The 21,063-nt window shown below is 42.4% G+C and overlaps 1 protein-coding gene across 1 annotated transcript in view; it reads right to left on the reverse strand.

Moving 5' to 3' along the window:
* LOC118639977 (sodium/glucose cotransporter 1-like) overlaps positions 1-21,063 on the reverse strand; it is a 60,560-nt gene that overhangs the window by 20,917 nt on the left and 18,580 nt on the right. Inside the window, exons 5-10 of the mRNA XM_036276707.1 lie at positions 18,727-18,831; positions 16,961-17,066; positions 15,937-16,017; positions 9,116-9,336; positions 3,556-3,691; positions 1,021-1,128 (exon numbers count right to left, since the gene is read on the reverse strand). Of these exons, the coding sequence (XP_036132600.1) occupies positions 1,021-1,128; positions 3,556-3,691; positions 9,116-9,336; positions 15,937-16,017; positions 16,961-17,066; positions 18,727-18,831 (757 nt within the window). The remainder of the gene's footprint in view (positions 1-1,020; positions 1,129-3,555; positions 3,692-9,115; positions 9,337-15,936; positions 16,018-16,960; positions 17,067-18,726; positions 18,832-21,063) is intronic.

Consider the following 21,063-nt stretch of genomic DNA (forward strand, 5'->3'; position numbering starts at 1 on the left):
CCTCAGTGTCTTCATCTGTGAACTGGGCATAAAAGTACTCATCACAGGCTGTTGTTAAGATTAAGACAAATTAAGTAGATGGGTCAACACGATTCCCAATATAGAGCAAGCACTCAACAAATGTCAGCTTTCACATGACGACCTCGTTGTGTTACCGGAAAGGCCGCCGCGTGGCAGGGACCTGGCTCTGCTGGGTGAGCCTGAGGGTAACTGGTTCCTGAACTGAACCCTCTGCAGCCAGGCCCCCGTGGTATTTGCTGGGCTGCTCGGGACAGGCAAACCCTAGCGTCCCTGGATTTGCCTTCGGCCAGGGGCCGTGCAGCCCACTCTCACTCAGGGCCCTGGGTGTTCCAGGACGGCTCAGCCGGAAAATCTGGACCATTCCCCTCCTGAACTGTGGGATGGTTAGTATTTCCCTTAGTCAGATTCCATCTCTATTGTGTTTTACGGAAAAGTCTCAACTTTTCCAGGCTATTGACCTCCAGAGCTAATGCGGAATTTTTTGTTAAATTGTGCTACCCATCGGGCTGTCTCCACGGGGTTTCGGGAAGCAGGCGTGATGACCGCGCCGGTGGACTGTCATCTCGCACTGTGGGTGAACTGCCCGTCTCCTTGCCCATCTCATTGGATTGGAGCTCTGTGGGAGCAGGACTAGGTTTCTGTCATCTCTGCATTCTCGTAGATGAGACCAAAGTCTAGGGCAGCGTGCAGCCCATCTGTGGAGTGAAGGAGCGAAGGCGCGAGCCAAGCTGAGGAAGGGAACAAGCAGACCTCGAGCACAGGTCGTGCCCTGACGGCATGTGCACTACGAGTGTGAGTGTGTCAGGATGAAGGGGCAGGAGGTCCAGCTCCTTCCCCCAAGGCACGAGATTCCCTCTGTGCAACTAACTCTCTCACTCCACAGCCTACTTCACCCAGAAGGACGGGCTGACTGGTGGAGAAGCTCTCAGCCTGATGGCACAGGCTCCAATGGGGACACAGATCCTGGGGGTTTCTATGGCCTTAGATGGCATTTCTTACCTTTGGGCAGCAGCCCTACTATCAGCACTGAGTAGGCGATGGGGGTGCAGGAAGTTCTGATGCCACAATGCTTTTCACATTCAGAAGGGGTGACACATGCTACTTTGTCTGCAAAGAGAGATACAGTCACACCAACATGTTGGCTTTGGAGCTCTAAAATCTGAGCCCAGGGGAAAGGGATACAAATAGGAATCATAGGTTCCTGACTTGACATATTCTTGGTCTACTAGTGAGTCCTCCAATTCATGATCCTATACACTCTGAGGAGCTTTGGGTAGAGGCAAAAGCTAGGAGTTATGCACTGAGGAATCAAGTGAATTGATGCTTCTACCTATTAATTCACTGCTTGAACCTAAGCAAGTCCTGTGACCTCTACAAATCTTTTAATTATCCTAGCTACTTATTAGGAAAGCAAACGGATCATTCATCTACATACTAGTGTGTGAACAACTCATAATCTTACTCCCTTAGCCCTGATAGGGTGTTATTTTAGAATATTTGGGAAGAAATTTTGGATAAAGGAAAGTAAAGGGAGTGAAAGAGACATACCCTTCAGGAGCTTAAATAGATATTAAGTTACCATGTGAGAAACCCCCACCCATAATAAATCAATATAGACTAGGAGGAGGCGGGATATTGCCTAAGTTTATGGGTAAAGAAAGCTATTTTATTGGGGACAGCTATCTGGAGAAGGAATGTAAAAACCCAAGGGGGTGGCTACAGTGAACATCTGTTCATCTGCTCACTCTCCTTTATCCCTGGGTGGGTAACACAACCTCAGTCTGACTTGGCGTGGTTTGGGGGGGCCCAGGAGCAGGCCTGGCCATTCTGAATATCCCTTCTCCTTGGACACAAGGACTGGTCCCTATCACCCTAGTGAGTTCACCAGGGCTCATCTGGGATTTCGGCAGGAACTACTGGAAAAGAAACACTTTCTGTGGGGGTTGTTGAGCTGGTGGGATAGAAGCCTAGTGCAGCTGGTGACAATCTTGCCACCAGATGGCCTGAGGATGACACCAGCTCAGAAGAAAAGAGGCCAAAACACACATCATTTTCAAACAAAAGCCCAAGTAATACAGAAGCCTACCCAGAAAACCCAATTTAGAGGACAATATCTTGGCAGTGTTTGGCCCCCAGGTCTGGCCAGGGGAGAGACCCAGAATCAGTCCAGGTTACTAGAAATGCATATTCTTCCAGGAACCTGGGCAGGTGCCAAGCTTTCATGATTAATGGCTTTCTGGCTTTCTACACTTGGCATGTATAAATGGATCTGTGAATGGGGCCATTTCTGAGGACTAGGAACAAGTGGCTCTGGGCCTTTTTCCACCCCTAGGGCTCTCCCTGGTGCATTCCATCAACTCTATTCACCTCTTGGTCAGAAAGCTGGAGAGAGTCTGGCTTCCTGAGGCCCATTCCAGCCAGAGGGAAGAGCTATGCCCCCCTCCCCCCCCCCCCCCAGCCCAGGCCTTAGCAGCTTTTAGAGTCCAAAATACATGCAATTCTGCCCAATCTTGTTCTTTGGTGAGTGAGTAGTCTGTAGTATGGAGTGGGGGTTGGGAGGCAGGCCATGAAGTCCAGGGGACTCTTGGGTTGTAGAGAGCACAGAGGCCAATATTACCCACTGAATGAAGAGGTATCACCTCTGAGACCCAAGAGTGCTGCCTGACAGCCAAAGACCAAATGTGGAAATACTGAAACAGAACACGCTTTCCTTTCTGTTAAAACTGGAAAGGAATTAGGATGAAAAAAAGACATGTCTCGGGGCAGACTGAAAGATGACTTGGGGTTAGAGATGTCTACTGCACATGTCACTGAGCAATGAGAAATGGTTACACCCTGTTGGGCCTGGCCACAGCATTGCAGCAGAAGACACTTGTGGATGCTGCCATGTCTGTCCCACTGGCTGCACCTATCAGAGTACATGCTCCAGAAAGGCTGAATGAATAAACAAACCTGGGACCCTGAGGGGCAGTGTAGCTAGTAAAACTAGGGGATGAGCTAGTTCCCCTTATGATAGCTCATTGAGGGGAAAAAGGATATTTTCATAGCATTTAATAGAAAGAATGTGGGCCTCAGAATGAGATCTACTTTGGGGGCTACATGGAGCTCCCCCTCCTGCATACCTCATCTGTGCAATGAGGCTACACAAGCCCTCTCTGGGCCGAGAGCAGGGCTAGCATCGGTCAGAGCCCCACACAGCGCCTGGCACACAGGCCCACCAGGATGCTGCCTCAGATGCAATGGGAGGAGCTCAGCCTTCCCGCCTTGGCCAAGACTGGATGCCGGCTGCAGGGAGCATTGGTTGGCTCTTCCCTGCCTGAACTCCTCTCTCTGGGACTTCTCTCTGGCCACCTACCTCCATGGTCTCTGTCATTTGCTCAGCTGCATCCCTAATCCACACACATTAGCTCCCAAGGCAGCCGTCCAGGGCACCTTGACACCAGCACACTGTAGGAGACCTGATAACCCCAAATGCTATCTATGTCTCTATGACAGGAGTTGACTGGGGTGAGCACATCAGAATCTAGAATTTACCTGGGTATAGAACGCGGCTGATCATTCCAGGCATCACTAAACTGAACATGGGCAGCAGTTTCAGGTACCCACAAAGGACACAGCCACCCTTCACGTGAGACATGCTCCTCCCTGCCAGGCACCTCTGGACAAAAATCTGCCAAGGAAACACAGATGGGTGAGGGAGGTGGTCGCTTTATCAGAGCATATAATGCCCAGGCTGCTTTGGCACAGATAGAATAATTGTGACCTACTGTGGCAACCAGATGTGTCCTCTGGTGGGTTTCTGCTAAGCAGCCCACCCTAAGCACCCAGGCATCTCCAGGGCATCCAGGGCCAGAGGAAATGCGTGTGACTGGTAAGGGCGTTTTGCTCAGTGCACAGCCGCCAGAGGGGACAGGGATGGCATGCATGACCTTGGCCTCATTGCTAGCACTGCACACCAATCATGGCTGTACAGTGCTTACAATCTGTCCCATGGCAAGGACAAGACTCCCTCCTAGAGGCTACAGACTGTCTTTGCTGGGTAGAAGGAAGAGAGCCCTGGGACATCAATTAAAGCAAAGGTGGGTTCCTGGTAACAAATGAGTGTTCAGAACTGGGACCAGCTTCATTCATCTAAATTTAAATGAACTAGTATAAACCTTCAAAATGCAAAAATCTCCAGAAGATGTTTCACGAGCCATTTCATGGTGCTCCTGCTGTTAAGAAGAAGTGTGCACTCAGGCCGAAAGATTAGATTAGCTGGCAGGCGAAGAAACACTTCAGAATACAAAGACACAGTCCAGTACCTCAAACTAATTCAGTATTATGCATGCACTAAAATCATGTTCTTTTTTTTATTGTTGAAAGTATTATAGATGTCTCCTCTTTTTCCCCCCATTGACCCCTCTCCTCCTTGCTCCTACCACCCTCCTGTCTTCCCCAACCTAATAAAATTATGTTCTTGAAGAACATTTAAATAATGTGAAAAATGCTCACAGTGTGATGGTAACTAAAAGGCGCAGGATGCAGCCCTGGCCGGTTTGGCTCAGCGGTTGGAGTATTGGCCCGCGGACCATAGAGATCCGGGTTTGGTTCCCGCTGAGGGCACGAACCTCGGTTGTGGTTTGTCCTCCACTAGGGCCGTGTGGGTGGCAACCAGTCATTGTGTCTCTCTCACGTTGATGTTTCTCTCTCTCTCTTCCTCCCTCTCTCCCTCCTGCTCTATCTGAAGATAAATTAAAAAATGTCCTCAGGTGAGGATAAAAAAAAAAAAAAAAAGACGCAGGATGCAACAACAGCATATACCCCGCGACTCCAAACTGTGCCCCAATATTTTAGTTTTGTCCTGTTTTACCCCTTATATTCATAATTATTATGTACTAATCAGCCAATGCTGATTTGCTCAAATCAAAAAAGCCAATGCTTTAGATTGGCTCACGTGCCTGTCAATATCTCTACTAACTATGCCTTCTTGCTCTCCAGTACTTCCCTTTTCTCTGTGTTCATCTTTCGGTCTTTAAGAACAGTAACATCTTTATTTTGCCTTTGGTTTTGATATTTACTTAGAACTTCAAACATTTTTACTCTTCTATCTTTGGGCTATACTGTTGGTCCTGAGAAGTCTGTTGTCAGTATAACCGTCTTCTTTTATAAGTACAGGTAACCTTTACTCCCAGGAGGCTTTCAAAACCTTCTTGTCTTTGAAGTTCTGAACTTTTATTATGATGTGACTGTGTCAATGTCTGAATTATTTCTGCTTGAGATTCACTGTGCTTCCTGATTTTGATGGTTCCTGCTATTTCAACAACTGTAAAAATTAGCACTTTCTCTTTCCTTTTCTTCTGGAACTCTAACGAGATGTCTTTTAATCTCCATTCTCTCCCCCACGTCACTGTTTCTCTTTCACGTTTTCCATTTTTGTGCTTTCTGGGCAATTTCTTCCGTTTTCTCTTTCAGATTACTACATTTTCCCCTTCAGCTATGTTTAATCCGCTATTTTAATAGTGACTGAATTTTACATTTCAATAAGTATATTTTTCATTTCTAGGAGTTTGAGTTTTCAAATCTGATCTTCTTTTAGTAGAACTGTATTAATGTTTTCAGTTGCACGTTGATTTCTTTAAACACTTATTTTGCATTTGGTTATCTAACACTTAAATTTCTGAAGGTCGGGGGTACTAATTCTTCTGCTTCTTGCTTAAGGTGCTTTGATTCTTCCATGTTTTCTAATGTTGGTTTGGAGGCTTATGTTGTGCGGCATTTATTTATGGGAATCCTGTAAACCGTGGTCAGGGTGCATCCCTTCAGAGAGAAATTTGCTGTTACTTCTGCTAGGCCAGTGTGTAACTCTGGATTAGTTCATGAGCATTTCTTCCCATGGGGTTTCTCTGACTATACAAGATCAATGAAAAACCCAAACATATAAGGAAAGCAAGCCTGCTGTTACGAATTCTCAGATGAGACTTTTTTCCTCCTCTTGGAATTCAGGTTGAGGCTCTTGTTCTTTTTTTTGTCGCTGTTTCTCCTTGCTGGAGGGCAGATTCTTTTCCTAGTCTACCTTTTCACGGAGGTTACAGCCTTTCGAGAACCCAAGTTCTCCGTGGAGGCTTACCTCTTTACCGTCCATCCACCCAAGGACTTTCTCCTGCTCTCCCCTGGGCATTTACACCTACGCCCTGGAGACCACGCTTGGTACATGCTGTCAGGCACCGCTGTGTCAGCTTAGCTCTCGTCTCAATTCTCTCTTTGCTTTTGGCCTCTGGGATTTTCTTCCTTTCTTACAAGCTCCTCTATGAATATAAAAAGATGTCTGTTATATTTACCCAGCATTCCCAGGAGTTTTGTACTGGGAGATAGTTCAGGAAATCTAGGTGACCTATTGTGAGAAGGAGAAGTCTGGGGCAACTTAAAAATTTTTTTTTCCTTTATTGATTTTAGAGAGAGAGGAAGGGAGAGGGAAAGAGAGGTAGAAACACTGATGAGAGAGCATCGATTGGCCGCCTCCTGCATGCCTCCCACTGGGGACTTGGCCCACACCTGGGCATGTGCCCTGACTGGAAATTGAACCAGCGACCTCTTAGTGCATGGATTGATGCTCAACCACGGAGCCACACCGACTGGGCCTGGGGCAACTTTTAAAGTTATGGTTACAGAAGAAATTGAAAAGAAAAACACAGAAATATTTTTCTTATCTTCTAGGTTAAGTAGCATAACTAAAACACAGAATAATAAACAGAAGGGAAAAATACAAATTAAAAAATTATAGCTACATTGTGGAGAAGACCCACGTACTGTGCTCCAGATCTCATCTTGTTTCTTGGCCCTCCACTCAGTACAGTTTGAAGAGCCATCAGTGTTGCTACGTGTACATCTAGTCCATTCTTCTAACTGGTGCAGAGTATGCCACAGTATTACCCTGGCCCCACTTCATCTATCCACTTCATAGTAACTGGCACAGTCAGCTCTGTGATCAATGTCCTTATGAATCTGCATGAGGATTTTTAATTTAGATTCTGAGGAACGCTGTTGCTAGGTCATAGAGTACAGTGTATTTAATCTTATTAAACACTGCCAGACTACCCTTCGGAACAGACTGGGCCAGTCTCTACTCCCACCAGAACGCACGAGGGCTCCTGAACGCACACGCATCTTCTCCAACACTTGCCACTGTCAAGCTTTCTAATTCTTGTCAGTCTCATTGTGGTTTTGAGTCGCACTTCCCCAGTATCGCTGGGTGTTATGTTTGTTAGCATTTACATTTGTTTGAATTTCCTTTTCTATAAATTGCCTGTCATCTTTTGCCCACAATTTTACTGGAGCTGTTTTCTTGTGGATTTTCCATTATTCTCTTGTTCATTACATTTCTAATAATCTTCTCTAATCTATCATATGTCAACTTTGTCCATGGTATTCATTGTTAAAAAGTCCTTATATGTAATGTGATCACATTGATATGATTTATATTTCCCTCTCTGTCTCAAAAATGTTCTCTAACATTACCTTCCCTTAATTGTATAGTTTTACACTTCACATTTAAGTCTTTAATCCATCTGAGGTCCACCTCATATAAGTGTTAGGTAGGGATGAAGTTTTGTTACTCCAAATATAAGCTGGTTTTTCTAACAATAGCAAAGAGTATGTATCTCCCCCAATGATGAGTGGAGCCTCCTTGAATATATCTTAAATTCCTATCAGTACATTGTCTGTTTCTGAGGTCTTTATTATTTCCCACTAGTCTATGTGTCTATTCTTGGAAAATTCAAACTGTTTTTATTACGAATACTCTGTAGATGTTCAAATATCTGGTCAGGCAAGTTCTTCCCCTTTGTTCTTCATTGTCACACTTAGGTTAGCTATTTGTGGCATTTTCTTCTTCCACAAAATGTTTGAACTTTTTAAAAAATTGTGATATAACACACGGAAGTATATTGTAGCATGTGACAGAGCTTATTGTGTAACCGCCATCCAGGTCCAGAGATGATACACCGCAGAACCCTCCCTGGGACCCTTTAAAGAAATGACACAGAATTCACGTACCACATCATTCAGCATTTTGAAGTGAACAGTCTAGGAGCATCCAGCACATCTCATTGTTGAGCAACTACCGCCTCTCTCTGGTTCCAATACTTTTTCAACACCCCAGAAGAATGCCCATGTACATTCAATAGTCACTGTCCATTCCTCCTCCCCTCAGCCCCTGGCAAGCATGAATCAAATTCCTGTCTCTATGGATTTATCTATTCTGGATATTTCATATAAAAAGAATCGTATAACAGGTGATTTTTTGTGTCCAGCTTCTTTCACTTAGCATAATGTTATCAAGATTCATCTAGGTTGTCGCATGTATCAGTACCTCATTCCTTTTTATGGCTGAATGATAGTCCAATGCACGGACATGCATTTTGTTTATTCATTCATTTGTTGGTGGGTATTTGGGTTGCTTTCACCTTTTGGCAATTGTGAATAATGCTACAACGTGTGCCTCTTTGAAACCTCAACTCTGTCCCTTGCTCCAGAAATAATTGCTTTCATGACTATTATATTTCTTCCTTGCTTTCCTTTATAATTTTTTTGCCACTTAATTTGTATATATGAACAACACAGCAATGGTTGTGTTAAACATTACGCAAATATAATCACACAGTACCTAGCCTTCAGAGTGTAGCTTCCTTTTTATTTCTATATCTCCTTTTCACTGTAAGAATATCTCACAATTTATTTAATGATCTACCATTGAGAGGAGCCATATAATTTTTAGAATAAGTTTAAGTCCTTAAAAATCCAACTGAAATACTGATTGGTTGCATTTAATTTATAAACTCAATTGAGGAGAACTGACTTATTTTTCACATCCAAAAAACTGTGTTTTATATAATGATAGGGAAGAATAATGCAAATAGTTGATGTGCTATAGATGGCACTGTGGGAGAAATTACTTTTAAACAGAACTTCATATAAAGTTATTTAGGCAATAAATAAAGATTGGAAGGGAAACTTGACCTCTGAGTGCAGACAGGCCCACTATGGTGGAACCTGGACTCCACCGAGGACCAACAGCCCCCAAGGCAGTCACTTCAGCTGCAATGTGTCCAATTACCTGATCAGTGCACCAGTAGTACAAGGAGATGATGGAGATGCCAAAGACGATTCCAGGCCAGGGGAGGTCTCCGGTGATGGGATCTCGGAAGATATGAAAAGCATCCCGGCGAGGGAGGTAGCATTCTGGCTTGGCAGTCCAGTTTCCTTCATGGATTATGCTTGGCTTAGCATTTAAATATTTATGTAGTAGCTCCTGGTATCCTCCCACTTCCTTAAAGGCTTAAAAACAACATAAAATTTATCAGCACCTTAAATTGTTCAATAACACATCTAAAGAACCAAGATTACAAAGTAAGACCCAGTTTGATTAACTGTATCTAATATATAAAGTGAAATGGACTGACAAATAGTCAAGACAGTATGTGCCTAGCCCTGGCCAGTGTGGCTCAGTGGGTTGTCATCCTGTGCACTGAAAGTTTGCTGATTCGATTCCCAGTCAGAGCACATGCCCAGGTTGCAGGCTGATCACCAGCAGGGGACATGCAGGAGCCAGTTGATCCATGTTTTGCTCTCACATGGATATTTCTCTCTCTCCCCCCTCTCCCTTCCTTTCATTCCCTCTCTAAAAAAAAAAAATTAATAAAAATATATTAAACAAACAAACAAAAAAGACTGTATGTGCCTAGCCCTGGCCGGTGTGGCTCAGTTGCTTGGAGTGCCATCCCATACACCATAAGGTGGCAGGTTCAATTCCCCATCAGGGCATATACCCAGGTTGCAGGTTTAATCTCCAGTCAGGGTGTGTGTAGGAGGCAGCCAACAGATGGTTCTCTCTCACATCAGTTTCTCTCACTTCCTCTAAAATCAAGAAAGTCCTTTAAAAACATTTTTTTAAAGCTGAATTAAAAACAAAACAAAACTATATGTGCCTCTAAGAAAATATACCATCTTTCTCAAAGAAAAAGGAGAGTACAGTGGACACTGGTGGCTGTGTGCCCAGCAACTCCTGTCCCTGCTTCTGGTAGCAGAACCCCTCTTTTGAGCTGCATTCCACCCTATGTGGCTTAGGTGGGCCTTGTCGAACTGTCTACCATTCCAATCCGGCTCCCTATCCCCTGGGCAATGACTGATAGAATGGATTTGAGACTCAAACTCGGCTAATCAGAATTTGTCTCAGGATTCATTCTTCTGTGTAAGGAACCAAACAGGCCTGCTTTCTTCCTTTGGGGTTCTCAGCTAGTATAGCAGTTTGAAGCTCTTCTGTCTACCTGGTTCATGCAGAGCCCTGGATCTAGCCATGCCTGACGGTAATGTGACCCTGAGATTTTTAGTTATGTGAGCCAAGAAAGTACTGTTTGCTTATACTAGTTTTAAACTAAAGTACTATCACAAGTAACCAAAATAATCTTGAATAAGACAGAAATTAATATTTGTTTTCCTGCAATGTCTGCAAGACATTTATGAAACTTTATACTTAAAATTTTCTTCCGAGCCTGTGGCATTTCTCCCTCAATAAATGATGTGAAATCTTAACATTAAAACCCGGGCCAGTGCAGCTCAGTGGGTTGGGTGTCGTCCTGTGCACCGGAAGGTCGCCAGTTTGATTCCTGGTCAGGGCACATGCCTAGGTTGTAGCCTTGATCCCCGGAAAAGTGCAAGTTGATGTTCTGCTCTTACATGGATGTGTCTGTGTGTGTGTGTCTCTCTCTCCCTCCCCCTCTCTAAAAATCAATTTTAACAAATCTTAACATTAAAGAAAACTATTTTCTAAAAGGCACTAAAATACCCATAATTCCATCCACTTAACTAAAAAATACTCTTATTTTGGCATATGAAACCATGTTCCTTTAATATAGACCTGAGTTTCTGAAATGGATTCAGAGTCATTTGGAGTCAAGACTGGTCAATTAAAGGACACTGAGTGACTATACTTCACTGTATTAAAAAATGTGAAATACAAACTACAAAGTTATTGTAAGAAAAAAGAATATATTTATGAACTTGAGTTAGGGAATATATTCTTAAACATGATACTAAAAGGAAAAGGAAGGTTGATGAAATTGACTTCAAAATAAAAATTTACATGACTGAAATAAAATTAAAATTTTGTAAAGGGGGAATAAATGGTGATGGAAGGAGACTTAGGGTGGTGAACATATAATACAATATACAGATACTGTATTATAGCATCGTACACCTGAAATCTATATAATTTTATTAACCAATGTCACCCCAATAAGTTCAATAAAAATTTTTTTAATTTAAAATTTTGTTTGACTGAAAGAAGAGATTTGCATCATGTATAAAGAACTTCTATACATCAATAGCCAAAGAAAATTACTAGAAAGAAATATAAGAATATGAACAGATATTTCACAAAAAGAGGAAATTCACATGGCTACTAAGTATATGAAAAGATGCTCAACCTCACCGATGTCTGGAAACTTAGAATTAAAATTAAAATGAGATACATTTTTTCTTCACCAATTAGGCATATATTTTAAAAGCCTTAAAACATTAAGTGTTAGCTGGGAGATTATAAGACATATTCTCATACATTGCTGAGAATATAAATTAATACAGTAGTCCCCCCTTACCGATAGGGGATATGTTGCAGGACCACCAAGTGGATGCCAGAAACTGCTGCTAGTACCAAACCCTATATATACTATGTTTTTTTCCTATACATACATACCTATGATAAAGTTTTTTCTTTATAAATTAAGCACAGTAAGAGATTAACAACAAATAATAATATTAAAATAGAACAATTGTAACAATATACTATAATAAAAGTTGTGTGAATACGGTCTCTTTCAAAATATCTTTTTTAAAAAATCTTTTTTTTTTCTTTTAATGATTTTAGAGAGAGAGGGAGAGAGAGAGAAACATCAGTGAGAGAGAACATCAATTGGCCTCCTCCTGCATGCCCTTCACTGGGGATTTGGCCCACAACCTGGGCATGTGTTCTGACCGGGAATCAAACCAGTGACCTCTTGGTGCATGGGTTGATGCTCAACCACTGAGCCACACCAGCTGGACTCAAAATATCTGTTTAAAAAATATATATTTTTGCCCTGGCCAGTTTGGCTCAGCGGTTAGAGCGCCGGCCTGTGGTCTGGAGAGACCCGGGTTCGGTTCCCGCTAAGGGCACGTACCTCGGTTGCAGTTTGTCCCCGGCCCTGGTCGGTCGTGCGGGTGGCAGCCACTCGATGTGTCCCTTCACGTCGATGTTTCTCTCTCTCTCTCCCTCCCACTCTATCTGTACAAAAAATGGAAAAATATCCTCGGGTGAGGATTAAAAAAAATAAATAAATAAAAAAAATATATTTTTATTGATTTTTTTTTTTAGAGCAAAGGAAGGGAGAGAGAGATAGAAACATTAATGTAAGAGAGACACACTGATCAGCTGCCTCCTGCATGCCCCCCTCTGGGGATCGAGCCCACAACCTGGGCATATGCCCTGACCAGGAATCGAACCAGGGTCTCTCAGTCCATGGGATGATGCTCAACCACTGAGCCACACTGGCTGGGCTCTCTCTCAAAATACCTTATTGTACCATCCTCACCTTTTCACTTAAGGAAGCACTTTATGGCTTCTCTTTGGCATATCCAAATTGCCAGCATCACTACTCTTGAGTTTTGGGGACACTGTTAATGAAATAAGGGTAACAAATACAAGCACTGCAATACTATGACAGCTGATCTGATAGCTGAGATGGCTACTAAATAACTAACTGGTGGACAGGGTATACAGTGTGGATTTGCTGGATAAAGGGATGCTTTATGTCCCATATGAAATAAAGTGGTATTTCATCACACTACTAAGAATGATGTGTAATTTCAAACTTATAAATTATTATTTCGGAAATTTCTATTTAATATTTGTGGACTGTGGTTAACTGCAGGTAACTTGAAACCATGGGAAGTGAAATAATGGATAAGGGGGAACTACTCTATAGCCAGTTTGGAGAGGAATTTGGGGTATCTCTTGATAAAGCTGTGTTTATTCCAGTAATGCAAGGCCAAGTTAACATTCAAAACCAAGTTGATATAATTTATTGTGTTAACAAAATAAAGGATAAAAGTAATAGAATCATCTCAGTAGATGGGAAAAAACACTTGATATAATTAAAACCCATTTATGATAAACAATCTTAGTAAATTAACTTCATTAGTATCAAAAGGTGTATCTACAAAAAATTGACAACAAATATTTTATATAATGGGGAAATATTCAAAGCTTTTCTTCTAATGGGAATGAGACAAGAATGTCTGCTGTCTTTACTTCTATTCACTGCACTGAAAGTCACAGCCAGTGTAATAAGGCAAGAAAAAGAAACAAAAGGTATAAAGTTTGAAAAGGAAGGAAAAAAAAGATAGCTTCTTGACTTGGGTGCTGGTTGCCAGAGTGTGTTCACTTTTTGATATTTCATCTAGCTACACATTTGACTTGTGTACTTTTCAATAAAAAGTTTATTACAAATATAAAAACAAAAAAGATGCAGAGACTTTATTTGTTGATACAGAAATTTGCCTATGATATAGTACCAGTGGTAGAAAACAGATACAAAATTTTGTTTGATTATATTGAAAATATATCTCAATGATAAAAAAATGTTAGTATATATGAGAAATACTTCTGGAAGGATATACACCAACTTTATAGTACTGGTTGTCTGGGGAGCTGATTTAAGAAATTGTGGATAATGAGTATTTCACTGTGTACTTTTTTGTTTTGTTTAGCTTGTGTATATATTATTTAAAAATAAAATTGTATGTGCATGGGTTTCCATGGTGACTACTTTGAAGGACAACTCTCATTTGGATGTACAAGTTCTTGTACATTTTTAAATGAAAACAGTTATTCAATTACTTTGTAAGAGTTTACTTATTGAAAGAACTAACAAGAATACCTCAATAAAAATCCCATTAAATGTCTCAGTTTGTTCAGGCTGCTATAATAAAATATACACTAGGTGGCTTATAAACAACAAATATTTACTCCAACATTTCTGGAGGCTAGGAAGTCCGAGACCAAGGTGCTGGCCAACTGGTGTCTGGTGAGGGCCTACTTCCTGGTTCTTAGATAGCCATCTTCTCACTGGGTCCTCACATGGTGGAAGGGGAGAAGGCGCTCTCTGGGGTTTCTTTTACAAGGGCACTAATGCTATCCACGAGGGCAGAGCCTCCCAAAGGTGGGGACCTTTTAATTCCATCACATTGGGGATTGGGATTTTAACATATACATTTTGGAGAGACACAGATATTGTCTATAACAGTAAAAATAAATATAATTATTTAGAAATATAATTGCTAATATAAATGGAATATTTCACCAGCGCCTGAAGTTTAATTGGATATCATTTTCAACTACTGGGGTGGCCTTGGCAGGTTTAAAAAATGTTGATGTTTGCCCGGCTGGTGTGGCTCAATGGTTGAACGTCAACCTGTGCACCAAGAGGTCACCAGTCTGATTCCCGGTCAGGGCACATGCCCAGGTTATGGGCCAAATCCCTAGTGGGGAGCATGCAGGAGGTGGCCAATCGATGTTCTCTCTCATCGATGTATCTCTCGCTCCTTTCCTCTCTCTCTAAAAATCAATAGAGAAAAAAATGTTTATGTTTACTATAAGCACACAGTGGCTTAGTGTGTTTTAGTTTATAGTTTTGTCACTCAAATTAGTCATTGCTTCTTAGCTCATTAAAAAATTCCTTGGATCATGCCTGACATGTATTCTGTGTCCCAGCAACACCATATTGAGTATACTTCATGGCACACTAATGCTTACCGAATAGTAAGACAGAGGAGTGCATGGCAGCAACGTGATCTATGGAACCATAACCCTTCAACTGTAGTCACATATCACTTTACTGTTTTTTCTATACACTTCAATAACTTTTCCTTCTAGGTATCTGCAAGACCAATCTCCTACCCATGGAGCAGTGGGTAACAGCAACTTCACTAAGGTCATACTCCTATCCTAGCTAGTGGAAGGAAATGTCCATTTTAAGGTAAGTGTACTTGCCATTACAGGTATTGTAATATATATACATTCACATATCGGGCTTTGGTGTTAGAGACCCAGCTATGAGCTCTACGCTTGATGTAGCTTGCAAGCAAATTACTTAACAGAAACTTACTTTCCTCATCTGTAAAATGGGGATAACAATAGTAGTTATGCTTCATGGAGATTGCGATTAAAGAGGCAATACAGAAAAATGCCTACAAGGTACCTGATATTCAATTCATATCAGCTGTTATTTTCATCATTATTACTTAATACTTTGTTGGATTCTTACATTGCCCTTCTTTGTCCCAGTTTCCTTTTTTTTTGATGAATGAATAACCTACCACGTGCCTCAGACTGCACTGTATGAGGGATACATTGGTTCTGGTTCTTAAAAAGTCTTGAACCTGGGGAGTACAATTTACTCACGTGACACAATCAAGGAACAACCGAGGTATGAATAATGTGTGTTAAGATGTGTGGCAGTGATGCAAGTCCAGAGAAGAAAGATGTACAGGTGGAATAATCCTAGAATCACCCCTTTGGGGAGGATCTTCCAAGGACATTGACAGGTGGGCTGAGTGACTGAAAAGGAGAGGGGCTTCTAAGTGGGGAGGAAGAGCATGGACAGAAGCACAGAGGTGGGGATAAGAGTGGTGGACCACTCTTGACTGCTCTCATTGCCTCTCTGATTCCTGGACACCTAGCTTCTCAGGTTTCCTCCCCAATTTTCAGCATGCCCTTAAACAATGCTGTTGGGTTCTGAGGGTCTCTCCTCATCTTCAAGATGAAGACGCTGAAATGGCCCCAGGCAGCAATCAGATTTAAAGATTCCACCATGGTGCTGGATCGTCTCAAGATTTACTTACCAAAGCCCATTAGCAAGACTGATCCCAGAATAATAACGCCAGCATGTAAGGTAGCAGTATAAACCACAGCTACAATGCCACCTGAATAGGCAAGAGAAAGAGGAACAAAGGCCACATTTGCTCTGAATGTCGAAAGTTGCTTTGGCATCCTATTCTGCAAACTTGTTTCCTCCAGATCTCCACACTCACACCTTTTGTCCATTTATTCAGTGGGCCTTACAGCTACTTGTGCTTGGTCTCGGTACACCTTATTTTCTCCCTAATATCCTTCATGATTTTTTGCTGGATTCTTATCTTGCCCTTCTATGTCTCAATTTCCCTTTACTTCCCATTTTTTGGATAAATCAAAATCTGGCAGTTTTCCTAAAGAAAGAAACCTGTTAGTTTTTTAAAAATATGTTTGGAAGCAACAGTTAGCACACCCCTGGCCTCTATCTGCTAGATGCCAGTAGCACTCTCCAGCTGTGACAACCAATCACGTCTTCAGACATTAGCAAATGTCCCCTGGGAAGAAGAGCCCGATCCCCACTCCCTCACATTGAGAACCATTGATTTCGTGCATTTCATCCTCTCTACTCGACATGGTGAACTGCCCGGCATACTTCCCAGCATCCAAGACTTGCTCTGTGGCTTGAAGACACATGATGCATACCCTCCCTCTCAAAGCCTAGGCAGAGACGTCTAGGACAGAACTGCCTACGTAAAAGTTCCTGTCTGATGGCCTGACCAGGTTACCAGGTGAGCAGGATGGCCTGAAGTGGCGGCCTCCCCCTCCTTCCCTTTCTGTGGTCCCATTTCTTTACCTGGCAACCTGCTCACTCAGGCCCATCCCCACCTAAAACAGGATCACTGCCAACTCGAATATTTTCACTGTTCTCCCCTCCCCCCAGACCTCAGCCATGTGCTCTCCAGCCTTAGGAAAATGCAAAAGCTGCAGACCCCTGCTTCAGTGTCTACCAAGACTCCACTAAGAGGTAGAGCTTTTGTGTTAATATAAATACCTGTGTGGTTAGAGCAACCTCACCTGTGATAATATAAATGCCAGTCACTGTCAGCAAGACTATGGTGGCCAGGTAAACATCCAACCCCAAAAACAGCCTCGCGAACATGGCACCAGTGCAGATCTCCACCTGCAATGATCCAAGACAACAGGCTGCACTTTCCTTCGGCTCAATCGACAGCAGTCCCGCAGAGACACTGACCTCAGAAGCCATCTGCAGTTAGACAAGCACTACATCACTAGTGGGCACTGAGTGAGGGCTCCCCAAGTTCTGCTGGGCAACAAGGATTGTGCCCCACGAGTTCAGCCAAGGTCAGCACCTTGAGAGCTTAGGTTAACTCAGTTAATCCATGTCATACACTTATCCCCTTCCTCCCTGGGGCCTCAGGATGGGGAGTGTGCTCAGAGTGAGCTTTTCCTGCAGTTTTGCATTGGGAAAGGCAAAGGGACCAGCTTGTTAGGAACTGGCAAACTTTTTCTGTACAGGACCAGATGGTAAATACTGTTTTTTTTCTTTTTTCTTTTTTACAATGCTTAGCACTGTAAAAACCATTCTTAGCTTAAGGACTGTACAAAGTTGACTACTATGAGGACTGGCCTATGGGCTGGATTTGTTGATCTTTGTCGTAGATGACAGTGATTCTGAAGCATCTGCACATCATTTAACCAGCTAACTTCTTGCTTATTATTCTGGTCTCCAAAGCCAGGGATACAATGGGCAGAGATTTTCCTAACATTCATCTATCCATTTATTTACCAAATGTGTACAGAACACCATTCATGCAGCAGATATTTAGCAGGGTTCTGGAGACACAGGGTTACCAACAGTCAGTCACTGTCTTCAAGTAGCTTACACTTAATGATGGAGACAGACCACTAAATAGGCAATTTCCATGTACTGTGATAAGTGGCACTCACTCAATCGTTAAAAAAAATTTGAGTGTTTTATGTGCTAAACATGTTCTCAGCACAGGGGTATGCAGTGGGCAAGCCAGGCAAGGCCCTGAGCCTCAAGAAGTTTGCGCTGAAGTGGAGAAGAAGGTAGATAATAAGCAAGGAAACAAATTCCTCTCGTACGGTGACAAGTATTACACAGAAAATAAAGACAGAGTAATGGAGTAGAGACTGACCAACATTTCCATGGAAGGCCTTTCCAAGGACATAGTTGGAAAATATGGAGGAAGAACATTCTGGACACAGTACAGAGCAGGTGTCAAGGGCTTCAAGTGGGAATATACTTTCTGGATTTGAGAAACAGTAAGGCAGACAGTGTGGCTACAGCCCAGTGACTCCAGGAGAGGGGAGAGGCCCGAGAGGCAGGGGCTAGAACAGTCACCAGTCATAACAAGGGGTTTAGGTTTTCTGGCAAAGGCGGTAGAAATGCCTGGATTATTTGTTTGTTTGTTTTTTGGTACGTGCCCCTAGCAGGAACCGAACCCAGGACTCTGGTCCACGGGCCGACGCTCCAACCACTGAGCCAAACTGGCCAGGGCCGCCTGGATTGTTTTAAACAGGGGAGTGACATTACCTAATGATATGACCCAGGCAAGCCCAAGGTTCTCTGGGAATAGAGAAAAGGAACCTGTACGCTGGGCTTGGGAGGCAAAGATGCCTCTGCCTTTTATTTTTGTGAACTACTATTAAGCGGTTCTTTCTCTGCTCCAGCTCTAACAGCAGAGGCCGATAAGTAACTTATGGGGCCCGGAGGAACTGCTGGGAGAGATGGAGCACAGTCCCATCTACTGATTTTTGTTCATTTTCATTCTTGGGCTGGCTTTTGCACAACTTACTGAAATATTATAGAAGATGTATAGGAGTAAGTACAGAATAGCAAGGAGGAACTGGATCCGGTAGCCACCAAACCTCTTCCTCAAATATTCTGGCATTGTCACCACCTGCATGAGCAACAAGAGAAGCCACTGTCAGACAGAGTGCCAGAAGAGGCAGGCCCACAAGGACGGCCTTGCTCACAACCTGCTGGTTGTCACTGAGATGCAGCCGATGGTGGGAGTGGTCCAGGAAGACAAGACACAGGGTCACCGACTCTGGCCTTGTACTCCCCGGTACTGTGAAGATGAGAGGACCAAGGACAGGCAACACTGCTGTCTTCAAGAAGCTTGGAATCTAGCTTCCGGTGCAATCTTCAGAAAGCAGAAAGAAATCCAGCTAATTGAAAATGTTTCTGCCTTTTTCTTTCCCTCCTCTATCCGGGACACCGATTACATGTATGTTGGACTGCTTGATATTGTATCACAGGTCTCTGAGGTTTTGTTCCTTTTTCTTCAGTTTTCCCTCTGTTCTTTATCCCGGGTAATTCTTATCTTCAAGTTCACTGATTCACTGATTCTCATCTTAACTGAGCTGTTGAACCCTTCTTGTGAATTTTTCACTTCAGCTACTGTGCTTCTAAACTCTAGAATTTCCATTTGGTTCTTTTCTATAGTTTCATTTTCTCTGTTGAGAGGCCCTATATTGTTTTCTTTTACTAGAACATTTTGTTTTCTTTTACTAGAACATATTTATAATAGCAGTTTTAAAGTCTTTGTTACATCAACATCTGGGCCTGCTCAGAGTCAGTTTCTAATTTATTATTTTTTCTCCCTGACTGTGGGTCATATTTATTTTCTCATTTCTTTTCATATCTAATTATTCTGGGTTGAAGACTGGCCATCATAGATGATATGATGTAGCACTCCAGTATCTGTTTTGTTCTTCTGGGGATTGCTTTTTTTTGTTTTAGTAGGCAACTGACTTAACCTGGACTCAAACTGTAACATATTTCATGTCTCTCCCCGCCCCCATCCCCACTCTGCAGTGTGGCATGAAAGGTGTTACAGTCTGAATCCAGGTAAGTTAATTGTCTCAGAAGCTGATGCCTTTGGTGGTGGTGGTGGTGTTTTTTTTTTTCCCCTGTTTCTAGGCATTGCTAATTTAGCCAGGAACTCTGCAGGGTTTCCCTGCACCTGAGTAGTCTGACAGTCCGTCAAGGATTTGGGCAGAATTTATACTCAGTTTGGGGGGTTCTCTCTCTCATTGGTTTCCTTGCTTTGGAGCTCCCTACCTAGTTTTCCTGTTGCTTTGTCAGCCCTCAGCTCTGCCCTCTGACACCGCAAACACTTCTGCCTCCCACTGCCTACACTGTGTGGGCTGGGAAATACACTCAGTCATAGGCACAGTAAACACACACATCTCACCAGGTGCAGTTCAGTCTTTGTAGGACAGACATCCCTCTAGTTTCTGTGTTTCTTTTGTTTTGGCTGGGCTTCCTGGGATCTCACACATGCATGTGCACTTTGGTGGTCAGCCAGGAATCTGGGATTCTTGTATCTTATTTTCCAATCTATCTCAAGGCCGTAAAGATATTCTATACCTTCTTGTAAAAATTGAAAAATTTTGCCTTTCCTATTTAAGTCTTTAATCAATCTAAAACTATTTTCGTGTAGAATAGAGATCCAATTTTATTTTTTCATATGATAATCAACTGACCCTCCTTTCCTGTTATGCCATCAATGTCATAAAGTGCCCATATACGAATGTGTCTGGGCTTTCTCTCTCCTTCACTTGTCAATGTGTTTATCCTTGGGTCAATACCACACTGTTTCAAGTACTACAGCTCTCCAGTAAGCTATGTTCAGTAGGGCAAGTCCTTCTTATTTTTCTTCGATAGGAGTATTTTTGTTATTTATATAATTTTGCTCATCTACATACATTTTATTTATTTTTCCAGCTTTATTGAGATATGACATATAACATCATGTAAGTTTATGGTGTACAATGAGATTTGATACATGTATATATTAAGAAATGATTACCACAGTAAAATTAGTTAACATCTCCATCACCTGACATAATTACCATTTCTTTTGTGGTGAGAACATTTAAGGTCTACTCAGTAAGCAACTTTTAAGAATATTATACAATACTGTTAACTCTAGTCACCATGCTATTTTAAAAAATCCATTCAACCATCCATACCTTTTGATGGGAGAATTTAATTCACTTACATTTAAAGTAATTACTGATAGGTAAGGACTTAACTAATGCCATCTTATTAGTCGTTTTATGGCTATACTGTAGTTCAAAAGTTACTTTTCTTCCTCTCTTGTGTCTTCCTCTGTGAACTGAGG

Source organism: Molossus molossus, unplaced genomic scaffold (assembly GCF_014108415.1).
Source record: "Molossus molossus isolate mMolMol1 unplaced genomic scaffold, mMolMol1.p scaffold_m16_p_22, whole genome shotgun sequence".
NCBI lineage: Eukaryota > Metazoa > Chordata > Mammalia > Chiroptera > Molossidae > Molossus > Molossus molossus.